The sequence below is a fragment of the Vicia villosa genome, linkage group LG2, assembly GCF_029867415.1.
Source record: "Vicia villosa cultivar HV-30 ecotype Madison, WI linkage group LG2, Vvil1.0, whole genome shotgun sequence".
In the NCBI taxonomy this organism is placed as follows: Eukaryota; Viridiplantae; Streptophyta; class Magnoliopsida; order Fabales; family Fabaceae; genus Vicia; species Vicia villosa.
In genome coordinates, this window is record NC_081181.1 from 230,430,541 (window position 1) to 230,452,133 (window position 21,593).

A 21,593-nucleotide genomic window follows, 5' to 3' on the forward strand; every position below is an offset into this window, starting at 1 on the left:
ATTATTATTACTACTATTAAAGCTTTGTCAAAAAAAATACCCTACTATTATAGGATTGAAATTGAAATTTGCAAAGAAATAGTATATAAAAAGTGCATAAATCGAAAATCATGGGGTTTGATTGGGCCAATGTCGGCATCAAAGGGTGACAAATAAAGACAAGTGCCATGTAGGTCCCATTCTCCTTTTCACACTGTCCATTCAATGATTCTTCATCACTCTATAAATGCAGCTGCAAACCACTCCTCATTTTCCTACCACATTAAACTCATTTTAATATTATTAATGTACCACCTTTAATTTAACCTCATTTCCCTCAAAACAACATTAAACACTGTCTCTCTCAAACTCATAGCTATTCTTTACACTTTTTTTTTAAATGATATCTATCTCCTTTTCATTTATTTATCACTCTGCAAAAAGAAAAAGTGAACTCAAACAAAACACCAATAGTGAAGAGAAGGAAAAGTAGAATCAAAGCTACTTCTTTGTTACTTCCTTCTTCTTCATCTCACTTCTTTCACTTTACCATCTTGAAAGATAAGGTTTATTGTATTATCCATAAGCCATTATTCAACAAACTTCAAGCTCATAATGTGGAACATGTCAGCACTGATTCTTCTACTACTACTTCTTCAGTTTTCATGTTCTCTTATTGGTTATGCTACAGCTTCTGTGTCTTATGACTCTAAAGCTATCACTATTCATGGTCAAAGAAGGATCCTCATTTCTGGATCCATTCATTATCCAAGAAGCACCCCTGAGGTATTTTTGTGAATGAGCTTCTGGGTCATTGTGTTTTCTTGTTTTTATCTAAAGGGTATCTTAAAGTTTCTTTTTTCTTCTTCTTATGACTTAAGTGATTTTCATAACAATTTTTCAATTTTTTCTTACTTCAGATGTGGCCAGATCTTATTCAGAAGGCTAAAGAAGGAGGTTTAGATGTGATTCAGACTTATGTTTTCTGGAATGGACATGAACCTTCACCTGGCAAAGTAATAACTAATGATAAAAATGCTTTTTTTAGTAGTAGTTTTGTTTTGCTTAAACAGTGCATAAGTGATTAGTGAAAATAATCTTTCTATTTTTTTTTTGTTTTCTTGATTGATGTAGTATTATTTTGAGGGGAACTATGATTTGGTGAAGTTCATAAAGGTGGTGCAGCAAGCTGGTCTCTATGTTCATCTAAGGATTGGTCCATATGTTTGTGCTGAGTGGAACTTTGGGTAGGGTTATTGTTCTTTTTCCTCTTTTTTTGGAAAAAATATTTGACACATGTCAAACTCAAACTAGATTTGCTTAATTGGTTTTCAGGGGTTTTCCTGTTTGGTTGAAGTACATTCCTGGAATCAGTTTCAGAACAGACAATGAACCATTTAAGGTAACATTTCAGTTATTATTATACCTTATGAATTGTTAAAATTCTCAGTTTTTTTTCTTCTTTTTCATTGATTATATAGAATCTTCTAAAATCTAATTGCTCTTGGTTTTTACATTGGCATAATGAAGTTTCAAATGCAAAAGTTTACTGAGAAGATTGTTGGTATGATGAAAGAAGAAAGGTTATATGAGTCTCAAGGTGGTCCAATAATTCTATCCCAGGTAAATTAAAAGATACTACTGGCTTTCTACTTAACTCAACTTTGCTTTTATAGTATTTTTAGGTTTTATTTATTGACAAGAACTTGTGATTTTGTATAGATTGAAAATGAATATGGACCTGTGGAGTATGAAATTGGTGCTCCAGGTAAGTCCTATACAAAATGGGCAGCAGATATGGCTATAGGACTCGGTACCGGAGTTCCGTGGATAATGTGCAAGCAAGATGACGCTCCTGATCCTGTTGTAAGTTCTGCCGAATTGTTCGTTTTTTTTAAGGAAACATTTTATTCATGATACATTCTTTTAAGCCTCTAAGGATTTCATCTTCTAATTTCGATGTCAAACACAGATTAACACCTGCAATGGCTTCTATTGCGATTATTTCTCTCCAAATAAGGCTTCTAAACCAAAGATGTGGACGGAAGCTTGGACTGGCTGGTATTAATGCCTTGTTTCTGATTTCTTATGTTTTCATAAGATTAAGATAAATACAAGATAGATATAACTTGTTGTGACTATACATTGCTTCTTTTATGCTTGCAGGTTTACTGAGTTTGGAGGTCCGGTACCTCACCGACCGGCTGAAGACATGGCGTTTTCAGTTGCAAGATTTATTCAAAAAGGGGGGTCGTTTATCAATTATTACATGGTAACTTCATTGTTTATTGAGTTTAATGTGTAATTGTATCGGTTAATTACTTTTAAGTATTGAACTCAGCCTTTTGTTTCATTCATTTTAGTATCATGGAGGAACAAATTTCGGTAGAACTGCTGGTGGTCCTTTCATTGCTACAAGCTATGACTACGATGCACCTCTTGATGAATACGGTATTACAAAGGATTCAAATACTTAACATAACCAATAAGAAGAACTTCACATAAGTAGTGTTCTGAATTTTGTTTCTTCTCTATGTAGGATTGCTGAGGCAACCGAAATGGGGTCATCTGAAGGATTTACACAGAGCAATAAAACTCTGTGAACCTGCTTTAGTTTCGGGAGATCCTACCCTTACACGGATCGGAACCTATCAAGAGGTATGCATGACTTCTTTCAGTTATGTGAAAATTATCAAACTTGTAAAATGCTTTATATTATAGCGTGGCTGATTTTTGTCTTTCGGTTTTTGTGCAGGCTCATGTGTTTAAATCGAAGTCAGGAGCTTGTGCCGCGTTTCTTGCAAACTATAATCCAAAATCTTTTGCAACAGTGCCATTTGGAAACATGCATTACAACTTGCCTCCTTGGTCTATAAGCATTCTTCCCGACTGCAAAACAACGGTCTATAACACCGCAAGGGTGAGACAGGAAAAAAAGCATTTTTATTTCACACGAGCTTGATCAAATATATGTGATTGAGTGAATTTAAAACTAAAATCTTCCGAAATCTTTGTGCAGGTTGGTTCGCAGAGTGCCCAGATGAAGATGAGTCGCATTCCTATTCACGGTGGACTCTCTTGGGAAGTCTTTACTGAACAAACAGCCTCAACTGATGATAGTTCCTTCACCATGACTGGTCTATTGGAGCAGTTAAATACAACAAGAGATTTAACCGATTACTTGTGGTACTCCACAGAGTGAGTAATAAACAACTCTGCAGTTTTTAAATGATAACTCTTATTGTTCATTTTGGTTTTTCCATTCTTATAGTTCCCTTTTTTTTTTTTGCCAGTGTTGTAATTGATCCCAATGAAGGATTTTTGAGGGGTGGAGACGATCCTGTTCTTACGGTGTTATCCGCTGGGCATGCTATGCATGTTTTTGTCAATGGTCAACTGTCAGGTGAGGAGCACAACCCTGCATTACAAATTTCATTAACATTAAATTCAACGACGAGACTTTGTTAGGAAAAATAACTTAATTAAGCGCTTATCATATAAATACTTTTGATTAGGAACTATTTATGGAAGCTTGGAATTCCCCAAGCTAACATTTAGCCAGAGTGTGAAGTTAAGGCCTGGTGTCAACAAAATCTCTCTTCTAAGTGTTGCAGTTGGACTCCCGGTACGTTCTCTCTCGCGCACACACACATGCACTAAAAATATATTGTTCGAAACCTCATTAGGATACTAAGTTGATATGTCGGAATCACAGAATGTTGGCCCTCATTTCGAAACATGGAATGCTGGTGTTCTTGGCCCAATCACGTTAAATGGTCTTGACGAAGGTAGACGGGACTTGTCTTGGCAGAAATGGTCTTATAAGGTTCTATTCTACACAAACATTCGCCGTGCTTTTTCTCTCTCTATATTGCTTAATTTTGCTCGAAATTCATTTTAATTACCATTTTATTTAGGTTGGTCTCAATGGTGAAGCCTTGAGTCTTCATTCTCTTAGTGGAAGTTCTTCCGTGGATTGGGTACAAGGAAGTTTAGTTTCTCAAATGCAGCCGTTGACTTGGTACAAAACTACTTTTGATGCCCCGGCCGGAGTTGCACCGTTTGCTTTAGACATGGGAAGCATGGGAAAAGGACAAGTGTGGTTAAACGGACAGAATCTTGGCCGTTACTGGCCTGCTTATAAAGCAGCATCTGGTAAATGTGATAACTGTGACTATGCAGGAACTTATACCGAGAATAAATGTAGAAGTAACTGCGGCGAGGCTTCTCAAAGATGGTGAGTGAGAAACATAAACTCGCTTATTTTTGTTTAATACCAATGACAATGAGAAACTATTTGACAAACTAATCAATGGATGGTAATTTCAGGTACCACGTTCCTCGTTCATGGTTGGAACCAACCGGAAATCTATTGGTTGTGTTTGAAGAATTGGGTGGAGATCCGAATGGAATCTTTTTGGTTAGAAGGGATATAGACAGTGTATGTGCGGATATTTACGAGTGGCAACCGAATCTTATAAGTTATCAAATGCAAAGTTCTGGCAAATCCACCAAACCTATTAGACCAAAAGCTCATCTATCATGTGGCCCTGGACAGAAAATATCATCAATCAAATTTGCTAGCTTTGGTAATCCAATAGGGTCTTGTGGAAACTTCCATGAAGGAAGTTGCCATGCTCACAAGTCTTATAATGCTTTTGAAAAGGTATTGCTATATAGCTAAACATAGTTTTCGATATAGATTTTTTACACTGTCAACCTATCAAAATCGTCACACATCCATTTTTTAATGTTTGATTGTGACTTTTGTTGTTGCAGAATTGTGTTGGACAGAACTCGTGCAAGGTAACGGTGTCCCCTGAAAATTTTGGAGGAGATCCGTGTCCAAATGTCTTGAAGAAACTCTCGGTCGAGGCCATTTGTACCTGATAATTTCAACCACTTTCTAGCTTGATTTTTCTCCGACATCGACCACTGTATTTTTGCCTCAACGAAATTCTAAAGTACTTGAAGATCATAACCACAAGCATTAATTTGGCTTTTACAGAAGTGAAGTTGCAGAAAACACAACACACCATCTGGTTGGAAGCCGGTAGAGATTGCTGAAATGATTGTGGATGTGTGTATATATTTTGTGTTATTCTTGTATAACAAATGTGAAAGGTGAAGAAAATTTTCTTAGATGCACAAAGAGACTAATATTATTCTGAGTCCAAGTCCATGTGCAATTGATTATTATAGTGTGGAAGCATCTTGCTTCTTGTATTATTAGTATTATTTTTCTATTGTAAGCTACATTGATAGAAACTTGATTGTTTTCTTCTTGTAAGAAACTTTATATAATGAAACATGATCAATCATATGGAAAAAGTAGAAGAACAGAATATGATTTTGTTGCTTTTTTGTTGGATGATTCTGTTTTCATGGAAACATACATGCATATACGTTACCAACTATGGCACGAAAGAATCTATAACTTCCAAGAGAAGAAAAATCATAATTGTCTTTGAATGGAATATGCATATTTAGGTAATTTTGTTAGGAGGAGAAAGAAAAAGAGAAGGAGATTACTCAATAGCCCTTACATATGCATGAGCACCTCTAGATGGAGCATCAAACTAGTCATCAATAACTTGTGGCATCACGGTTATGGTTGCAGCCCTTTCACGTTGTACTGACGCGGTTTGAGACACGCCCGACCCTATTCCGACCTTGGTTGATGAGAAAGAGATGTTTCAATGTCATGAGATGATGGAAATAAGGAGAAAGAACTCCACTAATGCTTAAATGATTCAATGCAATGAATGAGAGAGGGAGAGTTCAAATGGGTGTTTTGAGAACTTTTTTATAAAATGAATAAGAAGGAATAGGGAAGGGTTCTGGCGTGGGTTAATGAAAGAAAGCGTCTGAAGATGCATCCTTGGATCACCAACATGTTTTTGAATAACTGGTGTTTAGGGATAAGCATCTTCAACGCACTTTTTACACATACAAAAATGCATCTCTGAATTAAATTTTAACATAAAAGGGGTGTCTCTTCAATTTGGTCATACAAATGGTGAAAATAGGTGCGATCAGAGATGTATATCCGGATGCTGGGGACATTATGGACTTTTCATGTTGGTGTGGGAGCATCTATAAGGGTGGAAAGATCATTTCCCAAAGAAAAAAAATACAACAACAACTAACCCAAACTGACCCGATACATATAATTAATAGGATTAATATTCCAGTCCTCAAACTAGTTAAAGGTATAGGCCTTATTTGCTTGGTTTGTTGCACATACTTTTCCTCACTATCAACAATGGAAAATATCTATCTACTACGACTGTGATGTAGTAGTATCTGATGGACCAATAAGACTTGCACTTAATTTTTGTAGGCTTGGAGAAGGCATATGAAATAGTGTCTATAGAGATTTTGCAGAAAGCTCTAGAGAATAAAGGGGTTGGGATTGCATATATCCGAGCTATCCAAGATATGTATGAAGGGGTATCAACTAATGCACGGACACAGGATGGAGAGATAGACGATTTCCCAATTACAATAGGTTTTCATCAAGGTTCAACCCTAAGCCCCTATCTTTTTACTTTATCTTTGGATGTACTCACATAACACATCCAAGGGCTAGTATCGAGAAGTATGTTTTTCACATATGATACAATTCTACTTAAAAAATAGAAGGAAAATTTAAATGAGAGGTTAGATACTTAGAGACAAGCTTTAGAAACGTATGGTTTTCACCTAGTAAAACAGAGTTAATGGAATGTAAGTTCAACAAAATAAGAAGTGTTTCTAACATATAGGTGAAAGTTGAAGATCATGTCATCTTTCATACAATTCTACTTAAAAAATAGAAGGAAAATTTAAATGAGAGGTTAGATACTTAGAGACAAGCTTTAGAAACGTATGGTTTTCACCTAGTAAAACAGAGTTAATGGAATGTAAGTTCAACAAAATAAGAAGTGTTTCTAACATATAGGTGAAAGTTGAAGATCATGTCATCTTTCAAGTCACACAATTTAAATATTTTGGGTTCGTAATACAAAATGATGAAGAATTAGAAGGGGATGTGGACCATTGAATTCAAGTTATATTTTTGAAATGGAGGAGGACTTCCAGGGCTTTATGTGACGCAAATGTATCGCTTAAGCTGAAGGGAAAATTTTATCGGGCTGAGGTAAGACCTACGATGTTGTACGAGGCATAATGTTGAGCGATTAAGAATCAACACGAGAATTAAGTAAGTGTAGCAGAGATAAAAGATGAGAATTAATAAGTGGAACATCATGATTCCACCCAACCATAAATAAATGGATTAAATTTTCTTTCTTCCTATCATGATTCCACCCAACCATAAATAAATGGATTAAATTTTCTTTCTTCCTATCATGATTCCACCCAACCATATATTATTACAAATTCTCATTTTCATGTATCTCAAAACCTAGATAGTTCTGATACTTCTCACATCCATGTTGTGACAACACTTGTGATCTCTACTTTTTAGATGTTATAACATCTCTTCCAAAATATAATTTTGCTACTACTGAAGCTAAATTTTCTTATGCAACAATTATTTCATTTCAGAAAGCATCACAACACTTGTTTGATAATCTACTCAGATTAAAACAAAACCAGAATATCTTGAAGACTATCACAAAAGTCTCCTTACTTCTTCTGAATCAAAATTACATTCCGGTTCAAGTAAATATGTATATCCTCTTTCTTTTATTTATACATGTGATCACTACACTCCTTCATATAAAACCTTTTGTATTATTGTTTCTTCTTGTCATGAACCAAAGCCCTATAATCAAGCTTGTCGGTTTGATTGTTGGAAAAAAGCTTTGAAATATGAGTTGCAAGCTCTTGCAGGCACAAATACATGGTTAATTATTGATTTTCCATAAAGAAAAGTTCCAATAGGATACAAGTGGATTTACAAAACCAAATACGATTCTTATGATTCTCTTGAACAATATAACGTACGTTTAGTTGCAAAGAGTTATACTCAAATTGAAGAAGTTGATTACTTTGATACCTTTTCATCGGTTGCAAAAAAAATACAATCAGAACATCATTTTCCTTGGCAACCATCAACGAGAGGTTTCTTGAGAAACTTGATATCAATAATGCATTTCTCATTGTGATCTCAATAAAGAAGTCTACATGGTGTCACCTCTTGGTCTGAAGCTTCACAATTCAGTTTTTAATGATTCTAAGGTTTGTTGTTTAAATAAGGGTCTTTATGTTTGAAACAATATAGTAAGTACTGGTAAGCCAAACTTCCTGCAACCTTGTTTTCTCTAGTTTACACTCTTCATATTGCTGATTTTTCTTTGTTCACTAAGCTAAATGATGGTACTAGTCTTACTATATATCTTATTGGTGTATGTGGATAACATAGTGTCATACCCCAAAATTTGCCCGTCATATTCGAAGATGTTCTTACTCACCTGACTTGTAATTGCTCAAGATAGTGCAAGCTCACTCTTCTCCTAAGCACAAGATTCAAAATTAGGGTTTCTGATTTAATCAAGGAATTTGAACTTCTGATATCTCAAGTGGATTCCATGGTCTCTCATATGATTCAAAGTATCCTCATGCCAAGTATCAAGCCCTGATTCAAAAGATTGCTCACTCAATGGCCCAAACGATCAATAATCGACTGGTTGACCTAAAAGTCAAACTATAGTCAAATCACAGTCAAAGTTCTTGATTTTTTTGTCAACATTCTCACCTTGAAGTATCATTCATCATGTGATCAAGTATTGATCATGATTCATCAAGGAAAGATCAAAAATCAACAAAACTCAAGGTTTCTAAATTAGGGTTTTTTGGACTAAAAGTCAACTGAACTTTGACCAGCCATAACTTTCACCTGGAACATCAGAAATTTCCCATCCAAAGCTCATTTTTAAGGAAATTGAATTCTCTACAACTTTGTATCTCACATGCCAAGTCTAAAAATGCTTCACTTGAGAGATAGGGATGAAAACATTACAGGTCCTTCTAGAAGCTCGCAAAAAGCAGTTTTTTATCAGGAGCCATATCATCAAGATAAAATCTCCAAATGAAAAATATGTTCCAAAGTGTCTTGTAGAATACATCTTGAGGTTTCCAAAAAGTCCTAGAACACTTTCATACAATAAACGATGAGAGAGATATGCTTGGTACAAGTTGGTCGATTTTAGAAAATTACATAAAACCCTAGTTGGAGAATTTCATACTTTTGAAGTATTGGGCCATATTCTTATGATTCCCACGTGATGTCAAGCATATAGGAGACCCATAAACTCATTTATCTTTATTTTATGATTTTTATTTCTTTCTTTTTGAATTTATTCACTTAAGTTCAAATAAAATCAAATAGAATCATAATTAAATGATAAAAAGCTTATGTGATTTTTTAATCATTTTAAATCAATCTAAAATTATCTTGGGAGGCCCAAGGATCAATTGATATTTACTTTATGATTTTATTCTATTTATTTTTGAATTTATTCATTTAAATCCAATTTAAATAAAATAAAATTATAATTAAATGATAGAAGATTATGAGATCAATTTTTCTTTTTCTTAATCACCCTAAAATCACCTTGGGGGTCCATAAAATAATCCCATCATCCCATGCAATCTTATGATTTTATTTTTTCATTTATTTTTGAGTTTATTTATTTAAATTAAAAAATTAAAATCAAAAAATCATGATTTAATTTTTAAAGATTGCATGGTTGATTTTTGAATATCCAAAATGATTCACAAGGCCAAATAAATCGTGAGAAAAAGACTTGAAAAAGGGATGGAAACAAAAAAAGAAAGTTTGTATGCAAAAATCAAATCAAATTTCTTTGTACTCAAAGCATGATTTCTTTCCAATTTTTTCTACCCTAATTCACTCTCCTATATATCATCATAATACTCAGTCTCAAATTTCACGAACCCTAGCCTCCTAAACATGTCCAAGCATTCCAAGAAAGTCACACACCTAGGGCAAGAGAAATCTTTCTCCATAGCAAGTTCCAAGCTATTTCCATAATCATATCACGTCCTCGAGACACATAATTTATATAAACCCTTCCATGATCACAACTTTGTTCATATTTTTTTGATTCTCGTATTCCATGATTGTGTGTGTTTTAAAGCGGTTTGAAAGTATTAATGCGTTCCTTTAGCCATTTAGAGCAGGATTAGATCGTTACATGGGGCCATGATCGTAAGGATTGTCGTTTGCCATTGTTGAAGCCATGAAGAACTCTTGCTTCGTTTTCATATATACGGCCTTTTTATGACAAAACTAACACCCTCACTGAACTCAGGGGACTGATTTACATAGATCTGGGCTATTCTTGTTCTCGTTCATGTTGTGTTTTGCAGGTTTTAATTTTCCAGGGATGTTCCGCAACAAAATCCGCAGCAGATTTCGTGGCTGAATCCGCATGAAACAAGGATGAAGATGATGAATAGTGCTTTTGAAAGTTTGACTGCGCGTGGCCCTATTCTATTGGACGGTCAGCTTTCCAGATTCTCTCCCCTATTTTGATTGGCCCTTCACGCACAGACGGGGCCCAAAGTTGACTGGTTTTGAAATATTTTTGCAAAATTTACTTTTTATATTCAATAATGTGTAAATGATGTTTGACAACTCATACATGCAGCGCAGCTGGTATAATGCATTGGGCACTAACTTCATAAACCTGGGTTCGAACCCAACTCTTTTGCAAATTTCTCTTTGAATTTCTTGGTTTGCAGATCCGGTGCATAGGGTTCCTTGAAGCTCCAGATGCACTCTCGCGCGTTAGCCCTTCGATCAACTTCAAAGACAGATCTGAAGGACGAAAATGCAGGTCTACCATAGGCCCTCAAAGGACCGTCACAGGGGATCAGGCGCCCCACTTTTGTTTGTTTTTTTTCTTTTACTCATTTTTATTTTATTAACTAATTAGAAAAACCAATTTTTAGGATCACTATATAATTTAATTAGGATAGTAATTAATTTAATAAAACCATAAAAACAACAAAAAAATATTTCTTTTCTTCTTAAAATTCAATTTGGTTATTTAACTTATTTAGGTTTTTTAGGTTAATTTAATTTAGATTAATTAGATAATTATATATAATTAGGTTTAATTAATTTAATTTAATTTATAATTAGATTTAATTTAGAATTAATTATGCTTGCACTTAAAAAATTCAAAGAAAATTAATCTCTCATAGTTTTCTATCGCGATTTTCTCTTCTCATCTCAAACTCTATGATTGTCGCATGTTTGATATTTTTTAATTAATTATTTAAGTGTTTATTTAAATTTCTAGAAATCGATGTATAGGTTGCAAAGGGTATTTTTTGTAATAGCGTAGGACTTTTACTTTCCGCACTCCTCTATTATGTATCTCTTCCAAAGCCATGTAATAGCGTAGGATCTTTACATTCCGCACTTTACTTTTTTGTACATATTTAACTGCTAGTTTAATAGGATTGTATGACAAGATAATAACCGAACGCTAGCTCACTAACTCAAGATAACATATTCGAATCTAACCCACTCGCACACACTCACCTCTAGGGTACGCCTCTCTTGGTTGCCTTCGAATATAAGGTCGTGTACCTCGAATATAGGGTACCTGTCGTACCCCAATTTTTGCCCTACGCATTTCATTAATTTAGAGGTGTCACTTTTATTTTTATTTGCATCTTAATTCGAAAATATCAAAAATTATAGTCTTTGATTATTATTCTTTTTTGGCTTAAATGCAATTTTGGTCCCCCTATATATCTTTTATTTCGATTTTAGTCCCTTCATTTTAAAATTCATGTTTTTAGTCCCTTTTTAAAGATTATTTCAGGGTTTTAGTCCCCCTTCCAATTTGAGACCAAAATTTAATGACATGACACTAAAATGATGACATGTCATTGCCATTTTACCAAATTTAAATCCATGTCATTTTTATTAATAATAATAAAGTTATTTATTAAAAATAATTTGTTATTATTAAAAATCCAAAAATCAATTAATAATATTTAAATTTATTCATTTCAATCCCTAAATTGAAACCAAAAAATCCAAAAAAATATGAACATATTAAACTTATTCATTCAAGTCTATAAATTAAAACCAAAAAACCCAGAAAAATATGATCAACAAAATCATAAATTTATTCATTCCAATTCCTATATTAAAACCAATTAACTCTGAAAAATATGATCAACGAAATCTATTCAAAGCTTAATAGTAAAGTTTTTGATTTGTAAGAAAAAATACCACAAGAAAAGATAGCAGAAGTAAAACCCCAAACCTAAAGTGGCTAGTTCATCTCCCATGAAGAATCAAAGGAGTAAATCCATCTATCAATCAATCTTTGCTTCTTCATGTAAATGAAAATGAAGAACCAGTAACGCATAAACATTGACAACCACCATGTTATTTCAACAACCCATGTTTTTCAATTACTTTATTTTTGAAAAAATAAATTATAGTTCAGTTGTTGGTTGTGGAAAAGTAGATCTGGAAAACTCAAGACCATTTCATAATGGTTACTCAATAAAACAAATTAATTTAATTAAATAGTCTATATATAAATCAAATTCAACTTAATTAAATATTGAATCTAAAATATATTAACTAATGGATGAGAATAATTAAATCAGATTAATAATGTCACACTACACAAAAATCAAACCAAATCAAATCATTGAAGAAGTAACCCGAAAGACAAGAAAAGGAAATGCCTTAGAAAAGGGAATATTTCACCAAATATTTGGATTTAGTTTCAATTTTTAAATATGTTGGAATCACCCAAAAGACAAGAAAAGGGAATGGCTGGGAACGTAACTCAAACTATGAATGATGGTGATTGTTGAAGAAAGGGCTTTTGAAAGAAATGGTGGAGGATTCAGAATTTGAAGAGCATTTTAAGACACATTCATCCAAAAAAATGTTTTAGGTTTAAAAAATTAATTTTGGAGTTTTGATATAATAAAAGTTGACGATGAAGATGGTAGTTTTTAGGGATCTAACTTTTTTTAATAGTTTATTTTGGTAATTTATTGTTCTATAATTATTCTTTTTAATTATAATTTTTTAATTCAATTAAAATCTATTATTATTATTTATTTTTTTAATTATTTTTGGATTTTTAATAATAATAAAGTATTTTTAATAAATAACATAATTATTATTATTAAAGAAAATGACATGGAGTTAAATTTGTTAAATGTGGCAACAACACATCATCATTTTAGGGCCATATCATTAAATGTTGGTCTCAAATTTAAAAGGGGACTAAAATCCTAAAATAATTTTTATAAAAGGACTAAAAACACTGATTTTAAAATGAGGGGACTAAAATCGAAAAAATATATAAATAGAGGGACCAAAATTGCATTTAAACTTTTTTTTTTTTTTTAGTTTTAGTCAATTTGTTTTAATACTAAGGATTCCTTTTATTATTATTATTTGTTTCTTTTTTATTTTTTGTCCAAAGAGTCCATTTGCAAATTCAAGTTTCATGGCCCATTCAAATTGATCCATTATGTGAAGATTAAAAAAATTTCAAGTCATTGTGGGACCACCCCACACAAGGCTCTTCACGTTTTTCTTCAATGACCATACAAAAAAGAATCTTGACCCAAAAACTAGAAGCCATTTCCAACATTCTGCTCCAAACACTGCACTATTGTGGTCCATCATCATGTTAGGAAGTTGGATTGGAACCCTAACAAAACTAATAAAAACTGTAAACTAAAAGAGACAATAAAACTAGACTAAGAAAATAAACTTCATTTGTTTTCATTGATACCCTAATGTCTCCATGAGACTAAATATTAATAAAGGCCCAAATAAATAACAATACAAATAAAACTAGTACTTATATAAATTCTTAATAAATCTAAATACTAAATAGTAAATTCTACTCTCTATCACATCACATAACTAGACATGGCAATAAAACCCAGACCCACGGGTACCCACCCAAACCCGCCCCAGAGTTGACGGGGAAAACCCGCTTTTGATTGGGTTTGGGTTCGGGTTTGGGTTTTCCCCGATTAGAAAACATGGGGATGGGTCGGGTAATGGGGACACTAGTACCCACCCCGAACCCGAACCCGCCCCGTTTATTTCAATATGTACATTATTATTTATATTTCATAATTTATATTATTAAATATGTGGTTAATGTTTTAATAATTTGATTTGTATTTATTATTTTAAATATTTGAAATATATGTATGAAATTTTTTTGAGATTGTTTTATTTTGTTATTTATAATGTAATTTGATTTTTGAAAAAGTAAATCTTTTTATTAAAAAATTAATTTTGCGAAATACATGGTGGCGGGGCGGGGATACCCGAACCCAACCCGAACCCGTTAAAGACGGGTTTGGGTTTTAATTCCCCATCCCCGTTTGGGTTTGGGGCGGGTAACGGGGATTGATTGGGGATTCGGGTTTGGGTTTGGGGGAGGTAAAAACCGTCCCCGACCCGCCCCGTTGCCATGCCTACACATAACCTGCTATGCCAAAAGAATGTGTCCAAAACTCTGCCCTTGCATCTGTTCCAAACCCTGCACACAAAAAGCCAAGGATTACATAAAATAGTCATCACAAATCCTGCAGCAAGAAAGGACCAAATGCAGTTAACAGAAATGTTCAAAAATTGATACCATTTCCCCCCAAAACCTATTGGAACATCTCTATAAGAAACGGAGGGGAGCGACACGAAAAAAAAAGAAGAAAACTCTGCAAATTTGAAACCTCAAACTCAGAATTGCTATTCACTCAAAACCTCTGTTTAACAACTCTTCAACCATTCAATCTCAAACCACAACCCACCTTCACACCAACATAAACTTCACCGCTCATCTAACTTTCTTCAGCATTACTCCCACAGAAATCTCACATACCTCCATTCTCAACCAAACTTCTACCCTCAAACCCACAGAAAACGTCAAACCCCAAACCTCACTCTTCCTCGTATTTTCATCAAAACTCACGCCCCCTGTGAACAACAACACTCAACCGCATCATACACAACACACACGCATCAATACAGATCGAACAACAGCGAGTAACGCCAAAACTCAACCACAACATCAAGTATCAAGCAGAAGAAGAACGGAGACGAGCAAGAGACAGAAAACCAGAAGCATACCTGGAAACCTCTTCATTCGCGATGTAACTCTCAATCCTTTTGTTTTTCTTTACATTTGCCACTATATGCTGTTGTATCTGGAATCGATATGAGTTATGATGAAATGGGGGAATATTGGGATGTTTAGGGCTTAAGGTTTTTCAGTTGCTTTGATTATTGCTGTAGCGCTATTTCATTGTTGATGCTTTGTTCTTCAATTCGCGAGAGAGATCGAGAGAGATTATGAATCGTTCTTGATGTAAAACCGAGAGAGAATCGCGAACGTAAGAGTTGAGAGAGAGGAAGAGACTTTCTGTGTTTAACTGAATGGGCCGGACAACTCTAGCATTAGGGTTTGTTTCTGTGTTTATTTCGTTTTGGGCCAATAGATTTCAAGCCCAACGTTTTTTATTATTCACACTTCTGGCAGCTTTCAGATTTAATTTTGGGCTTCTTCTAAAGCCCAGCAGCACCCCCTTACTGTTTACACCCTATGCTTTTATTGTTTAGTCATTTGTTTTGTTTTTGTTCTATCTTAATTTTTGTGTTATTTTTTTTAAGTTCATATTCAAAAATACAAAAACATATTTTATTTAGATTAATTAGTTTCTTTCTTTAATTATTAAAAAATACCAAAAACATTAGATTAATATTTCAATCCAAAAATCAATAAATCTTGGTCCAACGCCAAGGCGATTACAATAAACTTCTCGATCCAAAGTCGAGTTTCTTTTCAAAATCTCTTTTTTTAACCACATCGAAAGATCGAGTGACAAGGGGTGAACACCTCTTGAATACCTTGATCTTTTGAATTAAAATACATTAATCAAATCAAGAGATTAAGTGACAAGGGGTGAACACCTCTTGAATACCTTGATCTTTTAAATCAAAACTTTAATCAAACCAAGAGGTTAAGTGACAAGGGGTGTACACCTCTTGAATACATTGATCTTTTGAATCAAAACACATTAACCAAACCAAGAGAACAAGTTATAAGGGGTGAACACCTCTTGAATACCTTGATCTTTTGAATTAAAACACCTTAATCAAACCAAGAGATTAAGTGACAAGAGGTGAACACCTCTTGAATACCTTGATCTTTTGAATTAAAATACATTAATTAACAAGGACAACAACTGACAATGGGGCTCGCTCCTGTTGAATACCTTGGGTAAAGACGCGCTAGGTGAACACCTATGCTCAATCCTTTGCTAAACGTCCTTTAAAAAACAATCTTCGATTTCATTCAAACCTTTTTGCCTCATGGCCTTTTTTTTAAAACTCTTTTCATAAACGAGACACTTATTCAATTTCAAATGCGAACATACTTCCACATGTGAAGATCGAATATCTTCCACTCGAATGCGATAATGGCTAAAATCTTGTCTCACTCTTGATTTAGTTATCCATTCTTGTAGTGATCTCATATCCATGTGCGCATAGTATTTCCATTTTGAAAGCGATCGAGTACCTCTCGCTAAAATCATTCAACAAAACTTTCGTGGTTCTTCGCCCGAACTACGATTGCTCTGACTTTCCCATTGCACTAGGGAATACGTAGGCACAAGATACAAACGTCTTGGCGAGCATAATAATAAAAAACCTTTTCTTTTTCTTCACAATAAATAAAACCCTTTTCTTTTATCTTTTTCCGATTAATAAACAAAAGAACGCAAACATTATGCTAACACTCAAACACGAAACTAACTAAATGGGTCCCATCGAGTACGATGGAAGTGAGGGGTGCTAATACCTTCCTCTTGCTTAACTGACTCCCGAACCTGAATTCGGTTGCGACGACTATCTTATCCATTTCTTTTTATCTTGTGGGTTTTATCGATATTTTCCCTTTCCTTCTTGGAATAAATAAAATTCAGTGGCGACTCTGTTGATATTTCGAGCGCGCGATTGCGCTCGAGTCATATTTTTACCGCTACAGCACCCATTAGCAAAAGTCCCGACGATTAAAAATCATTGCAAAGATCATAAGTTCATCGATGACCCTCGATGTTGCCTACGAATATATGATCTAGTCCCTCGAATGGTTGCCTACGAAACAATGATTGTCCCTTCGAATTTGCTAAAGGTACCTCTACTTGTTGCCTTTAACGACCTCGATGACCCTTCGATTGTCCCGAACACGTCCGATCAATAGGACTACCTACCCTAAATGGTAAGGATAGCCCTATCCCTTTCTTAGAAGAATAAAAAGCATATAAAAAGACCAATTTAAGGTAGTGCTCTTAATATGCTTATCTCAATAAAAAAAATCTTTTCAATACTCTTTCAAAGACTAAGGCTACACATTTACGCTAAAATCCTTATGTCCCTTTTCAACTCAAAACAAACAAAACAAACATGAGCTAAGTAAATTAAGAGCCCGTAGACAACTACGGATGAAAAGGGTGCTTACACCTTCCCTTTTCATAATCTACCCCCCGAGCCCGTTCTCTTAAGAAATGGTCTTTTTCTGTATTATTTGCCCTTCCGAGTTATTGAATAAATAAAAGTCGGTGGCGACTCTTGCTTACCGCGACATTTTGCTTGCGAAAATAATATAGTCAGTTCTCCCACCGAGTTACACATAGCATTATCAGGAAATGATTACTGAAATTCAGCATATTAAGAACATCTCCAACCATGAACCCATTTTTGGGTTCTTTGGGGGACCTATTAAGCCACGTCAGCTTGAAGCAACTCAATTAATTTTTCACTTCAATGCTGCAACTCTGAAGAACACTTATTGGGTCCCACAATTTTACTTCATAAATGAATATTTTATTCATATTAAATTTTATAATAATAAATTTTATAACAATTTTACTTTATAAATGAATATTGGGTCCCACAACAGAAAATAAGAACGTTGTATCTCTTTTACCCGATGTCCAGCTGTAGCAATGGGTATGCCAAAAAGCAACTGCCAGGTGGAAAACAAATTGAGGAACTTGTGAGAAACTTAGCATTGGAGCTGGTCTAAGTAGTTTCTAGATTAAAAAACTCGCATAAAAATTATTGGGAAGATGAGATTTTTTTCTTGGAAATAGCCTGATCCAACAATGGGATTCTAGTGAACCAATACAAATACACTATTGAGCTTCTTAAATATATTGGTCACATCATTATTAAGCATAGTTCCACACCTTATAATAGCTCTTTAAAATTGTATAATTCAAATTCTCTTCAATATTATGATGAACTCTCATTTAGAAGTTTGACCGTAGACATTTCTATTTAACACTTATTCGGCCTTATATTGTCTTTGATTTCCAATAACTTTGTCAATTTGTTTTTAATTTTTGTGACGCCCACTTTTTAATTGCCACAAAAATTTTAAAGTATCTCAAGAGCTCTCATGCCAAATGGTTATTCTAATTCTTTTCATCTCCAATTAAATTTTTAAGTTTTGCTTGTTTAGATCGAACTAGTTGCCCCGTTATTTGAAGACCATACTCGAATTTTTGTGTTTCTTGACTCTTACCTCATCTTATGTAAGTATAAGAAGCAAATAATTGTTTCTTGATCCAACTTTGAATCCGATTATAGATTCTTGGTCAGCCTCACTTGTGAATCACAATGGCTCTCTTATTTGTTCAAGGATCTCTTCAATATCAACCAACTTTGATATATTGTGACAATAAACCGACCATTTATATTGCTTACAATCCCACATTTATGAGCGAAAAAACACAATGAGATTGATTGTCATGTTGTGCACAAAAGAATTCAAAGTGGTCTCATTTGTCTCTTGTCATCCCATCTTTTGCTCAAATAGCATATTTGTTGACAAAACCACTTATATCTTTAACTTTCAAATTTTGGTATTCAAGTTTGGCATATACGGTCTTCATAGTCTAGTTTGGGGATATTATTGATTAAACTTTTATTTAATTATTATTAATATATTTTTTTTGTTGATTAGTACTTTAATTGTATTTATGCATGTTTATTAGTCTTCTATTCAATTTTAGAATATAAAAATCATGTCATGTATCTTTATAAAATAACAACGAGCATAAGATTATTCTCTACTTCTAGTTCTAAATATTAATAGTGATACTTAAAATAATGAAGTGGCACAAATAAAATTGCATGACATATAAAATGTTGACTTATCAACAAATTGATTTAGATGCTATTTTAATCAATTATAATAAAATGGATTCATATATAATGAGCCTAATTTATTTTAATTTGCGTAACTGATCAACCATAATTATAAAATGTGTGTTATATTAAAGGAAAATGCATGAACGATGAGTAGTTATAGGTAAGAAAAATAAATGAGATACCACAAACACAACTACATAAACTATACAATGTTGATGTGTCCATGAATTCATATATGAAGTTATTTTAATAAGTTAGAATAGATATTGCTTTTCTTTTTAACAAATTCACCACCTAACTTTAATCATATCATGCCATTTTGTATTAATAATTTACTTATTTAATTTGTTTTAAATATATGAATGTTTTATATTTCTTTTAGTATTTCTCAGTCAAAGTAATGTTAAGGTGACATTTATAGAAAAAGTTAATTTAAAGATTCAGTTATATTCACAAAATTATTTTATATTCCTTGGTCTCAATGTAAAGATTAGATAATACTATATGTTAATGAATCTCACACACACATTAAAGATTTTGTATTCCTTGTTTAGATATATACATATAAAGTAATACATTCATACTATTACAACATCACTACTATTCATAAATATAATTTTAAAATATAAAAATTAATAGTTGTAATTGACCGATAATATGAAAATTCTTTACTTCATTCGTTCTTTAAAAAATTAACATTAAGTTCATTGTTACTTCACCTATTTTTTAAATGTAAAAGAAAACTACTTTATAAATATATAAGAAAATGTGTTTTCTTAAAATTATATATTATATTTGTATGTTCTTATTTATAAAAGAAGTTGGCTTACAGTAACTTTTAAAGTGTTAAGAAATAATAATTTATGCCGTAGCATCGACCACCATGAACACTTTTATATTTTTATGTAATATGTTGCGTTTGAATAAATATGATATTCGTGTTTGTCTCATACTTATACGGTAATATTAAAAGGGTAAGTCATAGATTTTAAGATATTCATAAATATTTTCTCGATATTAATAAATAATTTACAAATATATATATATATATTTTAAAAATAGTGATTTTCTATGCTCTTTTTAAAATACATAAAAGTATTCATACATTTTACTTTCAATTTATCTACAAAAGTATCAACCAAAATAAAAAGATTTTGGATAATCCTCATGAGAGCTCTGCTCAAGAATATGTGACTTTGGATATGACTTTGGATAATCTTCTGCGGAGTTTGGCTCAACAGAAGGTGATTTTGGATAATTCTCAAGAGAGTTTTGCTCAATAGAAGGTGGCTTTGGATAATCCTCTAGGGAGTTCTGCACAAGAGAAAGAGACTTTGGATAATCTTCAGCGGAGTTCGGCTTAACCATTTTGGATAATCTTAAGGGGAGTTCAGCTCAAGTTTTAGATCACATTCAGGAGAGAGCTTAACAGAAAGCATTTAAAAAAGTGTTTCAAATCATGGTCAGGAGCGTTCGGCTCTAGTGAAAGTGATATTGGATCATTAACCGACATAAATTTGTCATTAGATGCCTTTTTCTCCATCTTGTTTAGTGTATCACCAATTAAAACAGAAAATGAATGAGATGATTAAGAAAAATCAAATTCAAAGTTGCTATAAAAAAATAAATTATATTATGCAATACCTCTTCCGGAGTTCTTTTCACATTGGATGATGGTTTCAGATATCGGATTGAAACATTTTATCTTATCCCTGCATGTGTTAAATAGATGAATATTAGCAATAATATTTTGAGTTAGTTATGAGGTAGTTGCAGCTTATGCTTTTTTCCAAGTTAAGTGGCATTTAAGGTTACATATAAACACAATACTATTTATACTACTACTAATTAAGATTCATAGAATAGAAACTAATAGTAATGAAATTAAGCAAAGTATTATTATATATTAACATAAAACAAATAACATGAAGAAACCAATGAAATTAAGTAAATTAATAGATGATTAATTATTAACACAATTCAGGTTAATTTTCAAAAGAGAAACAATATATGTTAAATGAAAACTATTCAGAAACAAACCAATGGAGGATTAAAGAATCAAAACCGAACTAAATAGAAACAGTTGAATGTTGAAATAATAGTGATCAAATAACATATGTGATGCAAGAATAATTCAAGAGTCTTGAATAGAAAATCAATAACAATGTGATAATTTGATCGATAACATGAACTACTAAAATAGCAATAAAGGTGCATGAAAATCAAATTATTTGTAGTGTGTGATGTGGGAGAAGCAAACCTAAAAATGAAATAGAAGTTTATGTTCTAGTGTAATTCATTCAAAAAATAATACTTGAAAGGATAAAGATTGATTCAGAATAAGAAAATTATTCACGAAATCAAAGTTGAAATGATAAATAACGATTGATAATTATAAAAAGAACGAAAA

General features: G+C 32.9%; 1 protein-coding gene across 1 annotated transcript; it reads left to right on the forward strand.

Annotated features, from left to right (window-relative positions):
* Positions 1 to 290: 290 nt before the first annotated feature.
* On the forward strand, positions 291 to 5,324 carry LOC131654202 (beta-galactosidase 1-like). The gene is made up of 18 exons (XM_058924629.1): positions 291 to 765; positions 900 to 995; positions 1,114 to 1,226; positions 1,315 to 1,381; positions 1,510 to 1,602; positions 1,702 to 1,845; positions 1,952 to 2,040; positions 2,146 to 2,251; positions 2,343 to 2,430; positions 2,519 to 2,637; positions 2,735 to 2,899; positions 2,999 to 3,177; positions 3,273 to 3,382; positions 3,495 to 3,604; positions 3,695 to 3,805; positions 3,897 to 4,216; positions 4,309 to 4,645; positions 4,759 to 5,324. Exons 1-18 carry the CDS (start codon positions 595 to 597, stop codon positions 4,867 to 4,869), a joined length of 2,529 nt encoding a protein of 842 aa, XP_058780612.1. The 5' UTR covers positions 291 to 594; the 3' UTR covers positions 4,870 to 5,324.
* Positions 5,325 to 21,593: the final 16,269 nt, after the last annotated feature.